This window comes from Osmia bicornis, chromosome 6, assembly GCF_907164935.1.
Source record: "Osmia bicornis bicornis chromosome 6, iOsmBic2.1, whole genome shotgun sequence".
Classification (NCBI taxonomy): Eukaryota; Metazoa; Arthropoda; class Insecta; order Hymenoptera; family Megachilidae; genus Osmia; species Osmia bicornis.
The window spans coordinates 2,196,349-2,221,331 of record NC_060221.1 but is presented as its reverse complement, the minus strand read 5'-3'; the positions used below and the strand labels follow the sequence as shown (position 1 = coordinate 2,221,331).

At 35.3% G+C, this 24,983-nt stretch overlaps 2 protein-coding genes and 1 long non-coding RNA gene across 15 annotated transcripts; 2 read left to right on the top strand and 1 right to left on the bottom strand.

Annotated features, from left to right (window-relative positions):
- The first annotated feature begins 16 nt into the window (after positions 1 to 16).
- LOC114877341 (2-oxoglutarate dehydrogenase, mitochondrial) lies at positions 17 to 12,069 on the top strand. 7 transcript variants are annotated; one of them, XM_029189797.2, is made up of 17 exons: positions 17 to 119; positions 2,217 to 2,471; positions 2,550 to 2,759; positions 4,937 to 5,039; positions 5,442 to 5,504; positions 6,586 to 6,841; positions 6,917 to 7,151; positions 7,243 to 7,422; positions 7,486 to 7,666; positions 7,742 to 8,022; positions 8,095 to 8,323; positions 8,390 to 8,668; positions 8,760 to 8,938; positions 9,008 to 9,442; positions 9,530 to 9,684; positions 9,990 to 10,118; positions 10,268 to 12,069. In XM_029189797.2, exons 2-17 carry the CDS (start codon positions 2,223 to 2,225, stop codon positions 10,365 to 10,367), a joined length of 3,264 nt encoding a protein of 1,087 aa, XP_029045630.1. In that variant the 5' UTR covers positions 17 to 119; positions 2,217 to 2,222; the 3' UTR covers positions 10,368 to 12,069. The 7 variants fall into 7 exon arrangements, with proteins under 7 accessions (XP_029045630.1, XP_029045629.1, XP_029045632.1 ...); XM_029189796.2 differs by having other exon boundaries at positions 9,987 to 10,118; XM_029189799.2 differs by lacking the exon at positions 5,442 to 5,504 and having other exon boundaries at positions 9,987 to 10,118.
- LOC114877359 (PDZ and LIM domain protein 3) lies at positions 10,798 to 24,894 on the bottom strand. Of its 7 annotated transcripts, XM_029189847.2 has the most exons (13): positions 24,527 to 24,894; positions 24,254 to 24,401; positions 23,787 to 24,127; positions 23,586 to 23,711; positions 22,720 to 22,943; positions 21,990 to 22,146; positions 16,181 to 16,336; positions 15,992 to 16,042; positions 15,544 to 15,632; positions 13,790 to 13,934; positions 13,402 to 13,440; positions 13,083 to 13,160; positions 12,436 to 12,584 (listed from the first exon to the last, which is right to left on the bottom strand). In XM_029189847.2, the coding sequence occupies exons 4-12, from the start codon at positions 23,697 to 23,699 to the stop codon at positions 13,098 to 13,100; spliced, it is 1,038 nt and encodes a 345-aa protein (XP_029045680.1). In that variant the 5' UTR covers positions 23,700 to 23,711; positions 23,787 to 24,127; positions 24,254 to 24,401; positions 24,527 to 24,894; the 3' UTR covers positions 12,436 to 12,584; positions 13,083 to 13,097. The 7 variants fall into 7 exon arrangements, with proteins under 7 accessions (XP_029045678.1, XP_029045682.1, XP_029045683.1 ...); XM_029189845.2 differs by lacking the exons at positions 13,083 to 13,160; positions 24,254 to 24,401; positions 24,527 to 24,894 and having other exon boundaries at positions 10,798 to 12,584; positions 23,787 to 24,207; XM_029189849.2 differs by lacking the exons at positions 13,083 to 13,160; positions 24,254 to 24,401; positions 24,527 to 24,894 and having other exon boundaries at positions 10,798 to 12,584; positions 22,813 to 22,943.
- On the top strand, positions 12,591 to 13,809 carry LOC114877363. Its single transcript, XR_003789560.2, has 3 exons — positions 12,591 to 12,859; positions 12,949 to 13,047; positions 13,730 to 13,809. It is a non-coding gene; the product is annotated as an uncharacterized LOC114877363 (long non-coding RNA).
- Positions 24,895 to 24,983: the final 89 nt, after the last annotated feature.

Genomic DNA, 24,983 nt, shown 5'->3' with positions numbered 1-24,983 from the left:
GTTAGGAGCGCTGAGGTCTGTTTCTTGGATATATTTTAAAGAAGACGTAGTTCAGTCTACTCGCATCTACTTGTGAGTTGCAAATGGTGGACGGCCTGTCATCGTCGTGTTAACATCAGGTAAGTGAATTTCTTATTCGTTTGTACTTGATTTTTATTCATGACGTTATGAAAAAACAGTTAATATTCCTGTGAATAATTATTAGTCATCGTGTAAGAAAACTAGTTTTAATGAGAAGTATTATTTTTATTTTATAAAACACCTTCGATTACGTAAAATTGTTGCACCAGACAAAAATAGTCACCTGACTCAATAAATGCAATTATCTTTCCTGTATTTTTAGGAAATTAACATTACGTTGTAAATGAAAACACATTGATCGTATTTTTGCATTCTTTAAAAATATTGAAATATTATTGATGTAATGAAATAACCTATAATTTGATTTTAGGTGAATAATAACCAAAATTTTACGTCTATGTGCGATTAAATATAATTATGAAATCGTTACAGATTTGATATTGTATAAATAATTCTGCTTATTTTTAAGATTTGCTACATTTTGTATATACAATTAAATACATTAGAATTGACGTTTAACCGCGATTTTAGGACAAATGTCACATGATTCTGACACTGTCTCGTTGACAAAGTGCAATTTCTTATCACTTATTCTATTATTCTAGAAATTTGAGATCGATTTCAATCAGTTTTTTCACTTATTTCCTCGTACAAAGTCCTTCAAGAAATAATTTCATGTACACGTTCGAAAGTGCAAGTTTAAACGAATTCATGTTTCCGTCATTATGAAATCCGTAATGCGGAAAAGGTTAGTGAAAATTAGGTCATCTATTTCACACGTGTAATCATTACTGTTTATTATTTAAGGTTGAATAAAAATTTGTGTAGGTTTCTAACAGATATATAATGATTACTTGAAACATGTTGTAATAATTGATAATTCGTTATCATACATATATCGTAATTAACACGAACGTTTTTGTGTTGCTTTCAAGTTAAATTGCACAATACCATATCGCAATTATTCCGTGTATTGTAAATTTATAACGACTTTGATACTGTAAATTATGATGTAACTTAATATTTTATAGTGACAATGAAACTGAGCATTGAAAATTTGTTATGAATTTCCTTGATGTATTCTGACTGTCTGCGTTACTTATCTGTCATACATTAGTCATTCATTACAGTAGACTAGGTTATTTGTGCAGACTAGTCTGCATGATAATGATACTACACGTCATTTCTTATTTGTACATGCATATGCATTTACTTTGATAATACTATGTGTTTCAATTTTTGTCGATCAGTATCTGAATTATTTATATTTTGTAAAGAATATATCTTTTCTAACATATCTCTAAACCTTCAATGCGTTTTTTATACATATTGATATTGGTATATGTACTTTGGATGTTTGCCAACTTCTTGAGTAATCCTCTGATATTCTGATGTTTTAAATATTAAAGCATTTAAAACATTACTTTATTATTATTTAATTTAACTAGTTTCTACTGGATTAATATTTTAATGAAATATTATTTTGAGAAAATTCACAACTTTGTAATTGATGGTTTATAAAATATCTGATTTCCATATTTACACGTAGTGTGTATATAGATTGATTGATTTCATCATGTATTATGTTTTAGAGCTGGCACATTTTATATGATTGTGCAACTTAAATCCACAATTAAAATTAAAAGTAAATTTAAAAATATTTTTTTAAAAATAGATTGACTAGATTTCTACAAAGATTTCGTAAGAATATCATCTTGCAAAAGCAGCAAAAAATGTTTCAGATATTGTACAGTTTTATAAAAGAGATTATGTAATTTATTTTAACTGCAGTGCTAATGATTAATGTCTTTTGTCTTTGGGGAGAGCAATAAATTTTGAAGGTATAAAATATGTATACTGTTCATATAAATAACAAAGGTTTTTTAGTTATAGTTATCTATGAAACTGATAAATTAATGGAAATCAGATTGATAAAACTGAAAGATTTATCTACATTGTTAAAACAAAAGTATCTGTTTTCTGAATGAATAATGTGCAGTAAACTTTGTACGGTATAATCTTAAAGATAAGAAACATTTACTTATGATCATAAAGAGAAAGAACATGTACTTATGTGTTAATGAGATATTTTCAAAGCAAATATGTAATATAATATAATGTATTCTTTGTTTTAGGTAAAAATGTATAAGGCAAGGACAGTATTTAGTACTCTGGCCCCCCTAGCACCACGTATGTGCGGGCCACAAAGGTTTGCATCATGGTTGGTGAGGAGCCATCCCCTGACACGGACCACACAGAAAATGGTTACTGATTCAATTAGAAAATATAGCAGCCGTGTAGCCACAGAACCTTTTCTAAATGGCAGTTCCAGTTCTTATGTAGAAGAAATGTATAATGCATGGTTACAAGATCCCAATAGTGTACATGTGGTTAGTAATAAATTATATTTTTATAAATTATATGAATGTGTAAAGTACATTTTTAATACATCTATTTATTTTTGGTAGTCTTGGGATGCGTTTTTTCGTAGTAGCACTGCTGGAGCTCCACCAGGTGCTGCATATCAGGCTCCTCCTTCTCTTGCTCCAAGTCATAACCAGATACCATTAGGAGCATTATTACCTCTTGGGGGTGGATCCCAGTTGAGCCAAGTACCTATTAATGAAAAAATAATCGACGATCATCTTGCTGTGCAAGCTATTATTCGATCTTATCAGGTATGTTTTCATGTATTTTAGGAAATATTATGTTTCCTTTTTTATTTTACAAACAATGTTAAGATTAAATAATTCCTTATGGTTGTTCCATATATTTATTCTTTCTATTTGAACGTTTAATGAACTTTATTTTAAATAATTATTTCATATTTAAACTTTATAGCATGTGTTCTAGAAACAGTGTATGTATGTTTTATGTTGAAGGAAGGGTTTCATTTCATATTGCATGTGGCACTAAATAAGGGTTTTGTTTCAATATCTGTGTCCTAAATTTCGGTTAACTTAGAATTATATTTATGTCTGTTAACTTCATATTTTATGAATAAGAGAAAACAATATATAAAATTTAGGACACTAGAAATTGATGCTGAAACGGTTTCACCAAGGACTATCAAATGTATCATGAAATAATAATTTATCCTTTATTTTTCACCCTGTACTATTGTTTAAAAAATAAATATTCAAATCTAAATTGATCATGTCAGATCATGTCAGATCATGTTTAAGAATTTGATGTATCTTTGTACATTCTTGTACACATTGCATAGGTTGCCTTAAGCATGCTTTGCAATTATATGTTAGAGTTTTGTAATTTGTATTGTGAACTATATATTTGTTTCTTGTTCATATGTTGTTTCAATAAGAAAAGTATCGAAATATCATGCAATAATTTTTCAGTTCTGTTAATGGAAACATAAGTTCATCTTGGGGATACAATTTTTTATGTGAAAATAAATTTTGTGAGTCTTTAATATACAAAAGAAGCTTATGGTTGGGTATAAAAATGTTGTTGTATGTTTGTGAATAATCGTATACATATCTTTGTAATGTAGTGATAGATGGTAGTTTTTGGTAAAAAAGTTTATATACATTGGGGTCCTTTTGGGATTATTCATTGGCATATAGGCTCGAGGTCATTTAGTTGCTGATCTGGACCCACTGGGTATCATGCAAACAGACCTGATACATACACATTACGCAGCCCGCAAGGGGTCTCCAGAACAGGTTCTGCGGCAATACATGCTTGGTAAGGCTTTTTCCCAAATTAATTCCTTAAACTATTTTAGTTAATTTTCATATGTATCATGGGGTAAAGGTATAGAAAAAGCCGTGTTGAAAACATACGATATTCAAGTATAATAATACTCAATATTTGCATCGTGTCATGTTCTCTTATGGTACTTTTACTTGATACATATGTTACATTTCATCTCGTGTATATAAATATCATGGTCTCTATCATACACATTAACTCCTTCTCATATTTTTTTCATATCTTTCTTTGTGGCTGTTACATAAGGAAATTTCAATTCTCAACACCTTTCCACACTCAAACTTAAAAAAAAATTATTGTATCATTATAGAAAATCATTTGTAATTGTTGATTTTACATTGTGTGAAATGGTATTTAAATAATTGAGATAACTTTTATTTTCCATAAAAAATTGAACAAATACAATTTCTCACATTGTTTTATGCATTCAAAGTATTGAGAGGGTGTTATGTGGATATGACTCCATGATAATTTTTACTGATACTGAAAATGTTTTCTTTAGGAAAGAATGGAATGTTTATTGGTTTATATGTTGTAATTTGTATTATGATATATCTTCAAATAATGTGTATAAATAAATATATCTAAGGTAAGAAAATATATTTTAGAAGTTTTGCTTTGCATGTTTGGAAATAGTGTCTTCACCCTTGCTTCTACATGTTTGTAGTTTTATTTGGAATGTTTGTTTCTGGAACAACCTATCATTCAACTTATTTGTATCATATTATGTTCATACGATGTTATCTGTTGGAGGGTATTTTCATTTGATATTTGAAAAGAAAAAAAAAGATAAAATAACAAATAATTAAATATTTTTAACTTTAACCATATAAAAGACTTAATAACGAAGAGCATGTATGTAACTCCAACATGCTTTAACTATGAAACTTCTAATATTAACAAGTGTTAATTTTTATGATGTATTTGCTTTCAATTACTGTGATGTATGTAGTGTGATATTCTACTACTATTGTTGCTTTTTTTTTCTTTTACTTTAAGCATTAGTACATTCATAAATAGATATACATCCATCACAGTAACATATCTTAATATATGTATTCAATTAATAAGTTAGATAAACTAAAACTATTTGGCTCGTATGAATGTGGCATTAAATTGACAGATCCGTGGTCATCATATTGCTAAATTGGATCCACTCGGCATCAACAGCGCTGATCTTGATGATAGACATCCACAAGAGTTGCTCTATAATTATTATTCATTCGGTAAGCTTAAATGAACGTGTCTCTGTATCAGTTCAAAATTTAAAGATTCTGTGTGACACATTTTAAATTAACTTTTTAAATACATTGAACGAATTATTTATGAATCATGTTGCTAGAAACAAACAATACATATTTTTCTTGTTTATTTTTTATATTTTTGTAGATATCATCTATGTAAACCATTATTCATCAGTTACAATTTTTATTGTAGTATAACATTTGCTATTACTGTTATCATTTTTATCACTAATATTTATAATCCTGGACACAAAGTATTTTAAGTACAGAATAAATAACACTTTAGGTTTCAATAAAATTGTGAAAAGAAGGTTTCATTTTGATATGCAAATGAAAGATTTTGGTTATTAAATTAAATATTTAGTTCAAGTCTGATGTCCACAGGAAACAGAGCGCGTACTACTTACTCACAGGAACTACAATATCGAGTAGCTGCACTTATGAAAAGTATGTAAAAAATTACGATTCAAATGGAGATCCCATTTAAAATTCCTTGCGAATTGTTAGTATCTTAGGGAGGTGCTGGATAAATGAGGGATTACTTAAAAGTTGGTATTGTAAGAAAACTATAGTGGTGCTTGGGTCTTTTGCATAAATATTGATTAAAGAGTGCTATATTTTGCTGTAAATATGTTTGTGCCAGGAATAATTTTTAAGCATCTTTTGGAAGAATTGGAGGAGGTATAGTAAGCAAATATGTATCATTATCATTGCAGTTCATAGATATCATAAGAATAGTTGTAAATTTCTAAGGCATATATTTCTTCTATTTTCCTTTCCAGCTTTTCAACTATTTAATATATCTTTATTTAAATATTTAAGTTTTTGTATGTTTCTGTATTTCGTTTTGTACTGTACTATGCGTTAAACAGTTTTATTATTAATGGTTGATTTTATTTGAGCTTTGTTCTTGAAATAATTTTGTTCTGTTTTCCGTTTATTTCTATTCTTTCAAATAGTATGGAAAAGGTTTATTTATAAGTATCTAACAATTTTTTAAGATACCGTGCATGTATATGCAATGTGCTAATAACATAATTAAAAAAACACATAAAAAAATGTATGTATGAAGGTATTACCTTCATGTTTTATGGTGTAGTTAATTGCATATGAAAGATATATATTTTTATTTTTTTGCTGCATAAACAGTTTACATTTTCAGTATCAGTTTAAAAAACAAAATACATGCTTATGAAAATGAGATAAATACAAACAAAGGGGTGTTATATGTAATATATTTTACTTAATAAGTCAAACATTTGGTATCATTATGTACAGTATCAAAGCTGAGAAAACCTCTGGGGTTTGGGATGTAGGGAAAATCCATGACATCGCTATTTTCTCCGGGGAAGCTTACTGTGCACAATACTGTACTTGCAATACAATTTGATGCTATAGTTGATTTATCTGTTTTGATTCATTTGAAACAGAATTTATTATTCGCAATTATAATGATTTTTAACTTTTATATTTTCATTATGTGCTTCTGTTCCAAATGAGCAAATATTTTATTGTTCAATCTCTGCAGAGGAGTCGGACATGGATCGTATTTTTAAGCTGCCGTCCACCACTTTTATCGGGGGTAAAGAAAAGGCATTGCCACTCCGTGAAATCTTGAGAAGATTGGAAGCTGCTTATTGCGGTCATATTGGTGTGGAATTTATGTTCATCAATTCCTTGGAACAGTGCAATTGGATCCGACAAAAAATGGAGACCCCAGGAGTTATGGAGATGACCAACGACGAAAGAAGACTTATCTTGGCTAGATTAACTCGTGCAACTGGGTATGCAAAATATAAAATATTAATTTGATAAGCAATAACGTTATTCCATATTTATTAATTGCATTATCGTTTCAGATTTGAAGCATTCCTTGCACGTAAATGGTCATCCGAGAAAAGATTTGGATTGGAAGGATGCGAAATTTTGATTCCTGCCATGAAGCAGGTGATCGATAAATCTACTGAACTAGGTGTCGAATCTGTTGTCATGGGTATGCCTCATCGCGGGCGTTTGAATGTACTTGCTAACGTTTGTCGCAAACCCTTAAGTCAAATATTCACTCAGTTTGCCGCTCTTGAAGCAGCTGATGATGTAAGCATCTTGTTTTCCATCGGTGAACTTTTTTCTTTTTAATCCGTAAATCGTGTGTAACCGATTTGTAATTTTATTTATAACGATTCAGGGTTCTGGTGATGTTAAATATCATTTGGGAACTTACATTGAGCGTCTAAATCGAGTAACAAACAAGAACATTCGTTTAGCAGTCGTTGCAAATCCATCTCATTTGGAAGCTGTTGATCCGGTAGTACAAGGAAAAACTCGTGCAGAACAATTCTACCGTGGTGATGGCGAAGGCAAGAAGGTACGTAATTAACAAAACATTATTGTGTATTTAAAATTTGAATTGTCAAATTTGTATAAATAGGTCATGTCTATTCTTCTGCACGGCGATGCCGCGTTTTGTGGACAAGGTATTGTTTTTGAAACAATGCACTTGTCAGATTTACCTGATTATACAACTCACGGTACTATCCATATTGTGGTGAACAATCAAATTGGATTTACCACCGATCCAAGACATTCACGATCATCGCCCTACTGCACTGGTAAGTTTATTCGTCACAGGTATTGAGATATTTTGATCTTTGCTGTGCCTAAATTTAACGTTTTTATGTATAAAGACGTCGCAAGGGTAGTGAACGCACCCATTTTCCACGTTAATTCGGATGATCCTGAGGCGGTGATGCACGTTTGCAAAGTCGCTGCTGAATGGAGAGCAACTTTCCACAAGGATGTTGTCATTGACATTGTGTCGTATAGACGAAATGGTCACAATGAAATTGACGAACCTATGTTTACACAGCCTTTAATGTATCGTAAAATCAAAAACACTCCACCAGCTTTGGATAAATATGCTCAAAACCTTACCAACGATGGTGTCGTCACTCCGGAAGAAGTTAAGGTATTAAAGCGAATGGAAATTTTAACAAATGAATGTATGTAACTGATTTCTTATAGCGATATTATATTTAAGGATGTCAAAGACAAATATGAAAAAATCTGTGAAGAAGCGTACGTTAATGCTAGACAAGAAACACACATTAAGTATAAGGATTGGCTAGATTCTCCATGGTCTGGTTTCTTTGAGGGAAAAGATCCACTGAAAGTATCTCCTACTGGCATTAAGGAAGATACACTTATTCACATTGGAAAGAAATTCTCGTCACCTCCTCCTAATGCGGCTGAGTTCGTCATTCATAAAGGTAAAGGTTTCTTTTCTTAATTAACTAATCCAGTGTTTAAAATGTATGTAATGTGTAATTTTATAGGTATTGAACGTATCCTGAAATCGCGTATGGAAATGATTGAGGCTAGAACAGTGGACTGGGCTCTTGGAGAAGCAATGGCATTTGGTTCTCTGCTTAAAGAAGGCATTCACGTTAGATTGTCGGGTCAGGATGTAGAGAGAGGAACTTTCTCTCACAGACATCATGTTCTTCACCATCAAACCGTAGACAAGGCTACGTATAGGCCATTGTGCTACCTTTATCCAGATCAAGCTCCATACACCGTGTGCAATAGTTCTCTATCAGAATTTGGTGTACTTGGTACTGTAACATATAACATTTTTTTATAGTTGTTTGACACTTATATTTAAGCAAAAGTAAATAACGAAAAATGTTTCTTTTAAATTCGTAGGATTTGAATTAGGTTATTCTATGACAAATCCAAATGCGTTGGTATGTTGGGAAGCGCAATTTGGCGATTTTAACAATACAGCACAATGTATAATTGATCAGTTTATTAGCAGTGGCCAAGCTAAATGGGTGCGTCAATCTGGTCTTGTTATGTTGCAACCTCATGGACTCGAGGGAATGGTAAGTGAATTTTAAATATTATATAATTGTTTGCTAGTATATGATTAATTAAAGAGTGGTTCTTTGTAGGGTCCGGAACATTCGAGTGCTCGTTTAGAGCGCTTCTTGCAAATGTCTGCGGATGATCCAGATTATTTCCCCCCGGAAAGCGAAGAATTCGCTGTACGTCAGTTGCACGACATTAACTGGATTGTTGCTAATTGCAGTACACCAGCAAATTATTTCCACATTCTAAGAAGGCAGATTGCATTGCCATTCAGAAAACCATTGATTTTGATGACACCAAAGTCACTGCTCCGTCATCCGGAAGCAAAATCCAGTTTCGATCTAATGTTGGAGAATACGGAGTTCCTTAGAGTGATACCAGAAGAAGGTGCAGCTACTCAAAATCCTAACAATGTTAAAAGATTGCTGTTCTGTTCCGGCAAAGTTTTCTATGATTTGAAGAAATCACGCGCGGAAAGACAGTTGGAGGATAAAATCGCTATTGCAAGAGTTGAACAGGTAGATGATACTACAAATTTCATCCTGTTTGTGTACTTTCATCTTATTAATTAAACTTCTATTTAATTTAATCCTTTCCTCCCTCAGATTTCACCTTTCCCATACGATTTAGTTAAGAAGGAGGCTGCTAAATATCCAAATGCAGAATTAATATGGGCCCAAGAAGAACCGAAAAATCAGGGTGGCTGGACATACGTTCAACCCAGATTCAATACAGCTCTTAACGGAACCCGCCCTGTATCGTAAGTATTGAGTATAGCATAATTTATTGTGAATTGAAAATTTTAAAGATCAGACGATTTTAATAACCTTAGCATATTTTTTGTTGCTCAATTTGTTTTCCATATATTTAATTTGTGTATTTAGCTGTTCACATGGCCCACTTTTTTCACTTTGTCGTCACATTTATTTTTGTAACAGACTTGAATATATCACAAATGTACAGTATATTTAAGCACGAACTGTATCAATATTTGGATACGGATAATTACTTTATGCGCGTCTTTTATGTTAAACAAAGTAAAAACATTGGGCCATGTTGCAGCAGCGGAAATACGTCGAGTGAAAGTAGCGGAGGGTGGTTTAGTGGTTGGTTTTCATCATCTAAACCAACAACAACAACCGCATCCAACTCCGAGTCAGTAGAATCTGACAAACCCAAACAGAGAACAGTGAGGTAATGTCAACTACAGTAATGTTAATTGCTTCGGTACTTAAGGTGTTCGTCATGGCTTTGGAATCACCAGATTAGGTGTAATCGCAGGAAAGATGTTACATTTTACTATACCGTTCATGGTTAATTAATAAATATTCAATTTGTTTCAGATATGTTGGTCGTCCAACGGCAGCTTCGCCTGCAACAGGAAGCAAGATGCAGCACCTTAAGGAACTCAAACAGTTGTTCGACGATTCTTTTAATCTTTAATTATCCTTCGTAGCGCTATGTAGAACACACATTTTATTTATTTTCTCACACTATATTTGTTATATATCTTTTGTCCTGCTCTACATGCACCCTTGCAGAGATTATCAGAACTTGGAATAGTTTCTCCATTACTGATTCATTTCTAGAATTATCGTACGCGCAAATGTTTTCATAATTGAGCTTAGTTAATGACTCTTTTTATCCTATATCTAGTACAAATTACACGCTGCCATCTTATTTTAATCAATTTTAAATGGTTGACTTTTTATTTTTGAAATTGAAAGAAAAAGGAATATTTAAATCGGATGCAAACTTGATTCGAAATGTGTAAACTAATGTAAGTAATTTTATATTAATGTTTAATTTTTCTTCGCAGCGCATATTCACATATTCGCAATGAGTAATTTATGTAAATGTATGCATTTCATTCTTATTTAATGTTTGAATGCGATTCTGTATTTTTTTTTTTTTTAATACGTGATATATAATTTATGTTAGTATGCGAGTTGAATGTTGAGGCCAGTGTATGTTTGAGTTTACAAAAATCTTTTATTATTGTAAATATGCCAAAAAAAATATGAAAATTACATTAATATAATACTTCCCAACATTCTTTACTCATTGCTCAGTTTGTAAATTTTGTAAGAAAACAGATTTTACATGAAATGAAAATATTTGCGCGTAAACATTTGTACTTTATTTTGTTAATATGTCGATAAACTAATATTATGGATCGAATAAGATTAAAAAAAGAAAGTATTATTTTTAATTTATGCAACATTTTACGCAGAGCGTAAATGTATCGATAGTTATATGACTAGAGATTCGAATAAAACCTTTTGAGGCTGGTAAAGAGAATTTACGACAATTTTTTTATTCGTTTACTTTTGTCGTAGAGAAGGACATCCAATCAATTTAATTTTTTATCCTCGCTCTATTTTATTTTTATAAAAAATTAAATGATTGGTAGGATGGCAGGAATAAACGAGAAAAATCAGTTGTAGCGTTAGACTCGGTTACGTAACGTACATAGATTTGCGTAAGTGTAATAAGAAAGAATGTTGACGAAATCGAGTCGTAATGTTACTCCTCGAAAGGTTTCGAAAAGCTCACCCTTTTAAAAAGAGTGATGGGAGTAGAAGACAAATTGCTAGTACTAGTGAATATTTAGAGCAAACAGAAAAATTGTAATATTATTCTATTTGAGTCAGCTGTGAGCGTTGGTTGCTGCATAGTCTGCGAAGGCACAGTATTTATGTTCTTCTGTATACAACTCGTTTGAAAGATGGATTTTTGTGAATGGAATATTTATCGTACCGTGTAATTGATTGGAAAATGTTGTATCTATTTTGATTAGATACATTTGTAATTGGTAAATGTTTGAGTAAATGGTGGCACTTTGCTGGAACTGCAATTTTCTTCTCTTTAACATGTGTACAAAACAAAATAGTATTATGATATATTAAAACTCGCTAGAATATTATAGATGCAATGTGGTCCAATGCAAACTGCGGTACTATTATTCCACTCTTGTTATTATATGCATAATAACGATCACACATATGTGTATGCTTTAATAATAAAGATCGATAGATTGGAATTATTAGTGCAAATAAATTGAAATTTATTTAGTACGAATACGTTGATGTTGCGATAAAATATTGTAACACCTTATTATTAAATTAAATTATGTTAAAAATTAGTTATATGAAAAAAATTATCCCCTTCAGTAAGTTTGAATAAGGAACTAGATTTGAAAAATTTGAATTTTAGTTCTTCATTCTGCCACTAGATGCGTAATCTAAAGTAATTGGTAGAATAATAGTTTCAACTTCCGGTAGCAGATAAGGCAGCAACAGGTTGAACTTCCGCTAACGCGAAGGTTAAGATCTTGCAGAGGTTTGTAAATCATCTAAGTATCAATATTAAATATTTTATTTATATTTCGAACACCGTAGTAAGTTGCATTAAATATTTTATTTCATTCTTAATACCTAGTTATTAATTTAATAGTTTCACCATTTATTTCGTCATACAATAAATAAAGGATATTTATATATAGAGAGAGAAAAGTACGTAATTATATATTATAAATAAAATATATTTATAATATCAGTTTAGAAATTAATAATCTGTTTGTCCCAGCACACTGTACATGATCCTCTTGAAGCTGTTACTTTGGTGGATCTTCTCACCGTCTTCCTCAAGGACATTTATCTAAAACGAAATTGCATACTTAAGAGAAACTAACAGTACGAACAGACTTCAAAAAAAGGTTAACACATTTCGTTATTGTTTTCATTACTTTCATACAAAATGCTATGGAATCGCATTAAGATTCATACAGAATTATTTTATTAGGTGGATTAATTTTACAAATTAATTGAAACATCATGGACGAATGATTTTCAGGGCCGGTCCTGAGGCTAGGCAGACTAGGCCGCCGCCTAAGGTCCCTATAAGACGATTATGCGTCTAAGAATGCAAGAAGAGTAATGTCTACTTGAATATTAATCGATGTAAATGCAAATCTAAATTAGTTGTACAAGCTTTAATATTAATTTTATACATTTTATTTCAGGTACTTTTTTTTATGTTATATGTATATATATGAAGGGGCCCTTTTTCGGACCCCCGAAACCTCAGGGGCGGCCCTAATGATTTTTTGTAATACAAGCAGGTATAGACGCGCGCATACACATAAATTACACGTACAAGTTGGTGAAAATTTTAGTAGTCGTTGATGCGATCCTTTATAAAAGGAAGAGGGAAGGGACGTCTTAAAAATCCACCCTTAATCAAATTAAACATCGATTATTAATTTGTCACAACTGAAAAATTAATAATCGCAATTCAAAGTACAACACAATCGTAGAAAGTATTCGAGTGTGTTCGGTGGAAAGTTAGATTCGTTGCGTGCAATTCATGCAATTACCCGCGACGATCCAAGATACCGTACGCAAACAAACCACGTACACACTTTTCTATTTATTTTATCATGATATCAAGATTAAATACTTTAATTTTCACTTACGTATGATCCGGCAGGACTCTTCGGTCGAGCGTGATGTACCTGAAACGAGAAATCACGCTTTATCAGTAGAGGCTTCCGGGTGTTTAAGAAAGATAAATATTCAGACGTTTCGTTAACATTGCAGACAGTTTTATCAAGGGGTCAAAAGGTTCGGATATACGTTTTGATAATACTGTGTCTCATGACCCCGATTGATACCAGAGTGTTTCCTTGACCCCCGGATAAAGTTGTCTGCGATGTTAACAAAATGTTTGGATCTTTATCTTCTTTGACAAATGGCGTTACAAGATGCGACAATATGTTGTAATGGAAGTATTAACATTTTCAGGTGGAATAAAATAATAAAAAACAAAGCTATCGAAGCCTCAAGAAGGAGTTTCAAACATACCCTATTTTGATTGACTTTCTGTGGCGAAAAGACACCGGTGCGCGCCGGTTGTTTCACTTCCTGCACTGTGTCACCAAGGACTTCCTCTTGCAGAGCCTTGTATGCCTCGCTCTTACTCGGGTCGTACTTCATCGGCTTCTTCGGGCTGTATCATTGTATCGCATGTGTACACACGGGCTATTTTTAATCGATATTTGCTTCGCAATTTTTGTCAGATCGGTTAGCAGCAGCCAGTGTTATATCGCCAATAGTTTGTTCGAGAGCGACTTTCGGACCGCTTCCATGCCCTTTTTCATTAACCGTATCGCTAGTGTACGTTCTAACCAGATTATCGATACTTTTTCTCGAAAATTACGTGTCCGTATTTAGTTTATATAATAATGATTTATAAATATTTGAAACTATTTAATATATGTAGTATATCTGAAGTTTTAACCACGGTCTGTAATTCTCGAGAATCGATCTTATTAAACGAGCATCAAAAATTAGTAAAACTACTTGTTTTCACGCACGATTACTACCGTTAATTATTGATTACTGTCTACTCTACAGCATGCAAAAAGCATATTATTGTTATTTTACAAACTTTCTATGCAGTGAGCATTGTTTCCTAACTGTCCCGCCGACTGTATTTTTTCTTTATCAATTTTAACTGGAGAATCTACTACAACAAACTATGATTATGAATTGGTAAACAGTTTATCGCGCGCTTGTCGAGAGCTTAATCGCGTTTCGATGGTCACGTCCTTTTGTTTGATGGAGATAAAAAAAAAAATTCGCTATAGAGGGTGTTCCATTTAAGAAATATGAAAAATGTTTTTGCGTAAATTGAAGTGTTATTCTTTAATTAAAAAAGATAAAATGTTTCAGGTATCGTTTGGAAGGCTGAAAAAATATTTACAGAATACGTATAATGGAGAATGAAATTTCGTTTGACAAAAGAATATTCTGTACACAATTGAAATCGTTTCGAGGACAAGAAACGTGACCAGATATAATTCACACGTAAGAATCGCAAAAATTTGGAAATCACAATTAAGCGCGAGAAGCATCGAAAAACGTCTCGAACTGATTTATCATTAATTTGGCTTATTGAATTGCGGCCACACGTTCTTCGAGGAGGCGGCTTTCGCCTGCTCCTTCAACATTCTCGCTTGCTCCTCGATTTCCTGTTTCTGTTTCACGAAGGAAAAGTCTATGAAAATGCTGGAAAACAACAAACAAACTACACGTGAGTGTCATCTCAATCGCAGTTCAATGGAAGAAAATAACTGTGTAAATGCCTGAGTCGCAATGTTCTCTTTTACGTCCGATATCCCATACTCCGATCGACAGCTCTTCGATACACGACTTCCGGATTGTAACAAGCCTTATCGAAAGTTTATAATGATGTATAAAAATGTTAATCGTCTCAACGATGCATTATCGCGTTATTTGAGTTATGATTTAGAAATAATCCGTTAGTGAATGGCATAAATATTACTGCTTAGAGTTAATTGTTTGATAAGTAGCAGCATTCAGCAAAAGTTCAACCGCATTAACCCCTTTATTGCTAACCACTGTATCGTATAATGTAACATCAAATTAAGTTTCATATTATCGCTGATAGTATAATTCAGCAGGAGAGTTTATAGATTGGTAGAAATAAAAGGGTTAATGATACTAGTATCAATCAATTCGTTACTCTATTATAAGCTGTACGGCATATTAGTTGTTTATCTTTTTCGTTAAACTCGTCATTACTAAATACTTACGGTATGGCGGATGCCTGGCACTTAATAGTATCGGCTATATTTTGTTCGGAGTAGAGACCAATCGGCGAGTTGAATTGTTTGTGCACCACCTAACAATCAAATGAAATAAGTTAATTTCACCGCTATTAAAAATGTAATTGTAGCATCGGTAATGATATTTTTATGCGATGAAATTCAGTTTGCGTAGAAATCCTCGAATCGAACGTGTCCAAAGCGTTCCTTTGTCAAGGCAGATCTCTCTTTAGAGTGTCTATCTGGTGTCTGAAATTGGCGTTTGATTTCACAAATGATTTTTAGCTGGTTAATCGGTAAAGCGGAAATGTTTCACGGTTAGAACGATAATTATATCGCTGTTACAGCGAAAATGCGTGGATTCGTTTTGTCGTTGAAAGCGAAAAGCATCGATTCGTGGAAGCGAAAGCGATCTAAGAAATAAGTTGGTCCAAACCTTTGGAACTTCGTTCGGTCCCAAGACGCGTTGAAGTACCGATTCCGCCACCTAGTCAGACACCGAATCTTTAATCGCTTATACCAAGTCGCAAGTTGCAAAAATGCCAAAGGATCTTTTTATCGTTTATCATTTTTTATTTTCGTAAAATTCATGCGTTAAATTTTCGAAAAATTGTTAAGTATTTACCTTTTGTTTCATAGCAACCTCAGGATGAGCCGGTTCGTAATGATGCGGTGCCGCCCTGATCATCGGATTCGGATGATGGCGAAGGTAGCACTCACCGAGTGGAGCATCCTTTTTGATCTTTGCACCTGGCAAGACCAGAGGAGTTGTGCGGTATGGCTAAAAATCGATTAATCATGAGAATATAGTCGAACACAATTTTACATAGGCTTTCAATTTTGTTTCATCGTCAGTTCATCGAAAGAGAGAAGAATTTCATCTATGAAGACCCTTGAAAATGAAGAGTACGCAACAGCATGACAAGTTCTATCATCAGCTGGAATCATATTAATGAACGAACTGCGTACGATCGAAAAGTTCTTAATAAGACAAGCAGGCGTGGAATGTTCTGCCAGAACGGTGTCAATTACCGGCTAACGAAATCTAAAATAAACCTTAATAGAGGCCGTGGTGATCGATGATACCTCATTAATTTTCGACACCGTTGCGATAATAGAGTACGGATTGCATCTATGAACTGGGCTAAAAATAAATCGGCGATCGTTTCGGTAATATATCGACACATTACTTTTCATTACCTATTAATCAATTCAAATTCATTTATCAAAAATTCCAACATATTTTGATCAATTCGACGACTGATAAAGTTTCAATCTTCCACGAATAGAAAGACTGTACGTACAAGTTCTATTTGCGTGCCATTGTTTTCAACGATTCTTCCGTCGAGGATACTACGTTGATGGTATTTTTGGCAAAACTATTACGACCGGAAGCAAGCTCGTGGCATAAAATATATCTTCAATGTCTCCCAGTCACCGATGAAAGCTGTTAAACGGCTAAAATTTCAGATCCTTGGCTCGTATGTCCGCACAATGAGAAAATTGCATAAAACGCGATAGCTTTGTGAATAAAATGCTTGCCAAATGTTTCGCGACGATTCGTTATGTCACGTATCGTTTGTTTTGCATGACGTTACGAAATTATTACATGTACACGTATTTCCACAGGCGGAAGACGAGAGATGGATGGACGCAGGGAAAGGTCTTTACGCTTGTCTACCAGCCGGTCGTCATTGTCGAAACTCGACAAAAATGAGAATGTCAAGTGGAACGATGTAAAAAGAACATGAACGTCAGGATAGAGTTACAAGTCGTATTTATAAGACCCGCCCAGCAAGAATAGAAGATCGGAATTGCATTCATCCACCGTGAACGTTGATTCGAAGAAACAGAACACGCACAATCCGAGTCGAAATTTCAATTTCACGGTTTGGTTCTGTCAATGGCAGACGAGTTTCTGTAAGTAAAAAATGAATTTTTAAATTTAGGAAATGTTTAGGAATTTTTATTTCGACTCGGACAGGCTGCGGCCAAACGAACGATAGGAGCATCGATTTTGCTAAATGGAACAAAACGATTATGACGATCCCATTATAAATGGGTCAGAAACGATATTTTACAGGATGAGCGAGTATCTCTCTCTCGAAATAGACGAAGGCCCGTAGCCGGCAAAAATAACGCGTGTACCCCGCGTGCGACACGAAATCTTTCTTCGTCTCTTCGATAAATACTTGTCAATTTCTTCTTCCATCTAGAATAATTTGTTTATCTCCGTTAAGTTTCGTCGAAGAAAAGCAAACCATCGTAATTCGAAATAATATTTTTAATTCATAAAAGATGCTTTTGGAAGAAGGAAGCAGTTGTTTCTACGTCAGATTGTAAAATGTCCCCGAACTAAATTCAGACACATCGAAACGACGTTGTTTCAAACTGTTTATTGCTTGGCTCGCTACTGGGTATACTGAAACTTGAACTCTAAGAAAATCTTCAAAAACTTTTTGGCAAAGGACAGATCTTTCGACATTACACGGTCGAGAATCCGGTGTGAAATACTTTCAGCATTCAATTTTTACCATTTTCTTTCAAACTTACGTAGGAAATTGAATTCGAATTAATATTTTCATAACTTTGGTATCAACAAGGACGTATCAAATAAGATTTTAAAAAGAGAGAAAGAGAGATACTTGTAACGAATCCTTCGCTCAACGTACGACGGTCTTTTTTTGTCAAAACGTTTTCAAAAAATTAAAAAGACAAGGGATGTGGGTGTACGTGGTTGTGCGACCCTCGTATTTGAGTAACCCAGATCTCGTTCACGAAAATAGAATAAGATAGCAATGAACAGGCCGCAACGTGCTTGCGTGAGTTTCATTGCAACGCGTTATTAGTCAGTCATTTACTAGGGGCATGATTCTCCTTTCATCTTCAGAAACCGTATTCTTCCTTTCCGTTGCGTTCCGTCGTTGCTCTTCCGGTGACATTCAGTTGGAGATCTCCAAAAAGAACCCCTACGTTTTTGTCTTTTTTTTTTTCAATGTCGTCGAATCAGACGTAAGACCTAGCCCTAGTTTCACGGATGGTGTCAAGGTTGGCACAAGGCGCAATTCGAAATTTAGATCGTCTTACGTTGCGTTCCATCTTGACGGCTCGAATTAATTAGGAATTCTAAGGGATGGTCAAATAATGTCCACAAAAATTTGTCGTGAAATCGCTTGAAAGTAATTAGATGTAATTAGATGTAATTTGAAACTGATTGACATGGTGATCAATGCGTTAACAAACTTCCATCGAAACACGAACAGCTATTTTCGCTGTTGATGCGCGGTTGATGGAATTTGATCGACGAGACAGGAAAAGATACTGGAAAAGCGTGCGAATCGAAACTAAATGAAATGTAATCGAATCGTAAAATAATGATTGCATCGAGAAACTATCAGTACTCCGCTGGTTTCATCTCGCAGTTAAAATCGTGCGCGTGTTTACTGGTCGTGTGACCTTTACGAAACGTCAAGAGTTCTCGAATGAAAATCGTCGAACATAGATCGTTTAAACGTTCAGAAAAATGTAAAATTCTAGATACGAGATTGTCGATGGTAAGAATGATCGATGCTCAACGCGACATGTTGCGAATTGCGATTTCAACGATTTCGTACCCAAAACACGGCAGCCTCTTCTTCTTTCGGGTGGTGTTCGATGGTGTGACGGTAAATAGTGGTGTAAGCCGGCATCGTGTTCTTAGTCGAACCGAGGTTCGTCTTTCTCGAACTGCGATACAGCCGTGCAAGGATCTCTCTTTTCTCTTCCTTCGGGAGTAGCTTAAGCACTGGATTTTTTTTTTCTCGTCGATCTATCTCCTTCGAATATTCGCTAACGCACTGGTTCGTTGCGCGGGAGGCACTAACTCTGGTCTTTTCCACGCGACTCCTCTCGCGCTCTTTCTTCACCTCTCCCGTAACACCGACACGTATCTTGATCACTCCTACGTTTTACTGCTCTTGATCGGCTCTATATTTCGCGAGATTCTTTGCAAATCGCTTCTCTTTTCCCTCTATCCCTTGCAACATTCTTCGAGGTTTCTTCTTGGACGATGATGACTCGTCGGATCGTTTCGAACGATCGATAACTTTTGCGCGAACAAAGATTTTTCTTACAAACCGTTCGTTCATATTTTTAATCGATTGTGTCATATTTGGAGCTGGACCAAAACTCGCGAGGCTCGAGCTTCTTCGACTGAAATACGGATTATCGTTTCGCAGCGTTCTTCGTCAAAGCCGTTTCTCTTCTCTTCCGCTCTTTACCTTCCTCGAGTGGATTGTTTCGTTGTTGATGAACACGGATGGCCTCGTAAAAAAGTCGAACAGTGTTTATTTTACTAACCCCCTCTCTTTATTGTGAGATTAATGAATCGAACTGTTATTCCGGTAAGGTGCCGTTCTTTCCATTACTTAGTTGCAACTAGAAATTGAAACTTGTATTGTACTTTTATTCTGAAATATATTCGTGGAGCTATGATACTTTGAAGAATCTGTTTCTTTTAGGAAATCACTCGAGTGTAACGTAAGGTCTCCGGTTTTTGAAGAATCCAGGGAGAACCTAGGAAAAGCCTAGGGAGATCCAAACCCTAACAACTAGAAGTTCGTCTGGAATCATGTGAATTTGAGTTTTTCAAATTATTGCAAATACGAATACAATGCCTGAGAGCAAAGAAGACTAGAAATAGTGTTCCGAAATCGTCCTGGATCGCATAGTATTGAATCGGAGCGGTGGTTTCGATGCAAAAGCGATATTTATAGCGTGGCAACTGCCTCTACGTGGACTTTCCGGCATCGGTGGCGGGCCAACAAAAATATATTCACACTTCGAACAAGCCGCGGATAAAAGCGAATTCGTACGAAATCACGTTATTGACTTTTTGAGGGTAGAACTGATTGTAAGCGATTAATACGTTCACCCCCATGGGGAGCACCGGTAATAATTGGTAGCATTCGAAGCACGGCGTTGGTTACCAGTCCTCCCCATGACAGTCAACGAGTTAACTAGGAATACGATATTACTTAGAGTATGGCCTAATAAATTCGAGAGACAAGCGTGCAAACGAACGGATTAACGGGCGAAATGAAAGCCAGACTTGAATGAGCAAATAGTCTCGACATTATGACAAACAGTTCAACTCGTAGTTAACGAGCGGGCTTACTGTTCCGTGCTAAATGCGATTTAAACGCGAGCTTGCAACCTTCGAATAGATCTGCCTTTTTTTTGTATAATCGTCATTGTCTGAAAACTTATTGCAGTGTGCTGGCATCTGAAAATAGTGTCCGGAAATAGCGAATTAAGTTCGACAAACATTTTGTCATATTACACCTTCACGGTAATTCAACTATGAGTTATCGAATTTCAAAGTGGCCGGGTAATTTCAGAATCTTGTTCAGCTTGCCAGATCTCTTTCACACTTTGATGCTCAATAATTTCTAGTTATTTGTGTATCAACAATCTAGTTACTGTTCCGAAGTTTGTTATAAACAATTTGGCTTGTTTCTCCTTATTGTAACGTTTTCGAGTTTAAAAAGAAACGAGAAAATTTTTTGCCTCATAGATAGATCGAGACGAACGGCAAGCAAGCTGTGTCGTATCGGTCGAAATAGCAGTCTATACTTAGCGAATGGTTTTGGCGTTCTCCCGCACAATTTTCTTGGGAATTGTCAATTTCCTTTCGGCTACTGAACACGTTCGATTTTCCTTCGAGCCCCGGACACGTGAGCGTGTAGGATATCAAAGAACATTATTGAATGAAATTATAGACGGTATTATTTTTGACGTAAACGAGCGTCAGTGAGGATTTAACAAATAACTGCGGTAACGCCTGCTGCAACTTCCTGAGGTAACTCGAGATGTTGTATTTACAGGTCAACGGCTTCGTTGGAAGTTTAAATCAACTAGACCAAGTTTACAATTCGAATGTAGGAAGCGTTAACGAAACAGTTCCTCCTAACTGCCTACAATCGAACCAATAATGGAGTGTAATCGAACTGTGTTCATTAGCATAACTCTAAAGTTTCTCGAGAATACATATAAATAAAATCAAATCAAAAGTGATTAACATCAGACAGATAATCTAGGTTTCTTCTATTATTCAAATCGATGATCTTTATTTATAGACTGTCCGAAGGGAACCTCAAATGTAATGATGAAAAATCAGCTGCCTCGATAAATCTTTGCCTATTTGTTTGATGTCGACCACTTTAACTTGTTTTTATTTTCATGCATCAAGAAAACAGAAACGAGCCAATATCCTGAACAAATGAAAAGAACAAAGACAAGCTCGTAATGCACCGTCTGAAAAGACAATTGTCCTCGATTAGTCAGATTCTAAGCCAAGTCTCGAATACCTGCTGTATCAATTTATCATAGAATTAACTTTTACAAGAAACTGTTTACACGCTCGTATCTCAAAGTATATTATTTATTTAATGTACCTGCGACAAATAGGCCTTCTCCTCGCGAATCTCGTCGAGATGTTCGTGCGGTAAATTAAAACCTTCCTGGGGTGTTGTGGGTCGACTGTAATCGTCGAGTAAAGGCGGCGGTAAAGGGCTCTTCGGCAATCCCGACGGTACTTTTGGTTGTCTTTGTCTGCAGCGGAATGAGAAAGCGTTTTACTAACGAATCAACGTGAACAAGAGTTCCTCTCACGAGAGACTCGCTGGTACTCGACAACCACTCTCGCGTAATATTTCGCAGATATGCAAAGCAGTGCATAAGAGTAATTGCAATTCAAAGAAAAGATTCGTGGATTAAGCTGTACGCTGCTTTCATGATTAGAAGCTTAGCAACAATCATTTAGTCACAAGTTAATTTCTTTCAAACGTTTTGCACAGCATATATTATTTAAAAACAATTTGCATCGTTCTTTCCTTCGATCTATTCTTTTCGATGATGTGAAAATAAAATTCAGATTGTGACTTCCGAAGAATTGAACAAGAAGAAAGTGGTTGTCGAGGCAAGAATGATGCGATGATTCTTGATGCGGTGAGCTATCAATCAGGCGCTGCGATTAAGGCTTGTAAAGATAAAAGAAAAAAAAGAAAGAAAAAGTTTTAATGTACGAAGCGTTAATAGAATCGTGTTACGAGCGGGTAGCAGCGCGGCGGTAGTAATGCTACAAAAATCGAGCGGATAATAATAAAGGTGGAATTGCTTTCTGACAGACTAGTGACCGCAGCCCTGTCGCCAAAGTTCGACTTGATAATCGGAGGTGACGTGGTAATGTTGATACGAGATGCACTCGACGGCTCAGACCTTTCGACTACAAGCTTTATAGATTCAGAGTTTTGAAGAAGATTCTGGGCGTCTACGTGCCTCACGTCTCGCGCGTCGTAATCGTCGATTTTCTTGATCACGTCACCCCTCTGGAGCGCCTCGTTCTCCGACTGCAATCACAAATTCAATTTTCAATCTTTAATACTAATCAAAAGCCTGATCATTTTTACGAAACATTATTGTTTAAAAGTTTAAAGATTTCATTTCTGTTCGGACACCATTATATTCGTTTCGTACGTCTGGATCACGATTGATCCGACTCCGCCGTATTAGTAGCGTAATCAGGAAACTGTTACCAGAAACACAAATTTAGGTCTAATCAACCTAAATTCGGTGGAAAATTAGATGTAAGATAAAGATAGTAAAGGTATCACAAATTGTTAAGAAAATGCACGAGATTGGGTCACGCGTAACAGGTGGATAAGTCGGTGACATATTACACAGAGGGTAGTTTATGAAACGAAATTAACCGTGGATGAAAAATGATTGTGAACAAACTAACGATTGTTACAGCAACAAAATGATGATTCTTCAATTCACTGAAACATCAACCAGTGTGCTGTGTTTGGCTTGTATACGTTAGAAAATAATCTCAATCTCCTGCTGTTCTGTTACAGCCGCTTTGCGGTATATCCAATAATAACTTGTTAGCGGGCAACGTGTATATATCTATTTGATGGTGCATCGGTTACACGCGTACGCGTATCAGGCGAAGTATGTTCGATGAAAATTTGATGAAAAGAAAAACTCACGCGGGTGACGACGATCGGCGTACCCAAATCAGCGCCTCCAGCGATACGTATTCCCCAAGGTTTTCCAGCGCTGGATCTCTTAAGCTTCACGATCACCGTTTGTTTCCTCGTCATGCTCTACTCCGTCTGTCACAACAACGCGATCGCGTGTTTAGGACGGTCAGAAAACCGACGAATTAGGTCGAAACGAGAATAGTATACCAGAAGAGCGAGAGTTCGTCGAACCACAGGATCGTTTAAAAATTTGATCAGGACAGATACGATATCAGCGACGAGTCGAGGGTATGTCGAACACCGTGGTAACGCTCCTTACTGGCAAACGAGAACTACTGGCTGCACCACCACTTGATTTTGACAGGCTTTACTTCTGTGCGAGCTTAGTTACCCAACTACCGGACCGCCGCTTCTGCTATTCTGGCCCCATTTCGAATTGGCATACCGTGTGTATTGTTCTGGTCCGACCTGCACTCATTTCTCTGGCATTTCTGGCCTCCCTGACTTTTCTACGATCACCGATGGGACCAATAATCTCACTTCTACCTCTTCGATATTGCCAAATCGTTAGCGTTTAACATTTTCGAAATTATAGGAAGGAAATTATAGTTATAAGTTAGTTAGTCCATGAACGGAAGACGATGTATAAATTGTTAACATGTCGATACACTTACTTTTATTTAATCGTATATGATGCGCGTCTACACGATGCTAGGATAATGTTGACGGACTAAAGAATCGAACACTGCACGTGGGTGGCTTATCAACACATTCACGGGTTACAGTGGGTTTCTTCTTCAAACCAACGTGGGAAAGATATGCCTGTGGATTACAGAAAACTGTAACTTTTGCAAAAACGATGCAGGATGTGAGAAAGTAATACCATCAGAAGGAATGAAATCGAGGAGAATCCAAAACTTGTTCAACTCGCTACATGTATTACTCACATAAGTTTCGTAATAACTGCTTATGGAGAACTTAAGGGACATCTTCGGATCGCGAACCACTCGGCTGCCACTTTCTTCTCTCTTTTACGGACGTGCTTTCACTGAGAGTGACGTTTGCCGAGCAACCGAAAGCTTCTCTCCCCTATGTGGTTTCGATCTAATTAGTTTGCCTGCACTGTGATTAATGAGACTAAATCAAGGGAGAGAAAGAGAAAGAGCAAAAGAGAGTAGCTTGCAATGAACCGAGAGGAAGAGAGTGTACGTAAGTTTGACTTAAATTAGCAACCTATAGCGCGAAAGGTTAGTCAATCATAGTTTTAAGACTGCACCGTTCTAGTGACTCATTTATCTCGATTTACACGATCCTAAGAAAGTGTGTATACATCACACGCCATCTGACCAGTATGCAAATTGGCAATACAAGTGACCTATTAATTGCCAATTTGCGACCTGTTGA

What these genes read in the sequence shown, in the direction of transcription:
- LOC114877341 (XM_029189796.2), top strand. Translation starts at nt 2,223, where the DNA reads ATGTATAAGGCAAGGACAGTATTTAGTACTCTGGCCCCCCTAGCACCA. An exon ending in ATCCCAATAGTGTACATGTG is followed by an intron (nt 2,472 to 2,549) that starts GTTAGTAATAAA and finishes TATTTTTGGTAG; the next exon opens with TCTTGGGATGCGTTTTTTCG. An exon ending in CTCTTGAAGCAGCTGATGAT is followed by an intron (nt 7,152 to 7,242) that starts GTAAGCATCTTG and finishes ATAACGATTCAG; the next exon opens with GGTTCTGGTGATGTTAAATA.
- LOC114877359 (XM_029189845.2), bottom strand. Translation starts at nt 23,699, where the DNA reads ATGACGAGGAAACAAACGGTGATCGTGAAGCTTAAGAGATCCAGCGCT. An exon ending in AGGGCTGCGGTCACTAGTCT is followed by an intron (nt 22,147 to 22,719) that starts GTCAGAAAGCAA and finishes ATTCCGCTGCAG; the next exon opens with ACAAAGACAACCAAAAGTAC. An exon ending in AGAAGGCCTATTTGTCGCAG is followed by an intron (nt 16,337 to 21,989) that starts GTACATTAAATA and finishes ATCGATTTTTAG; the next exon opens with CCATACCGCACAACTCCTCT.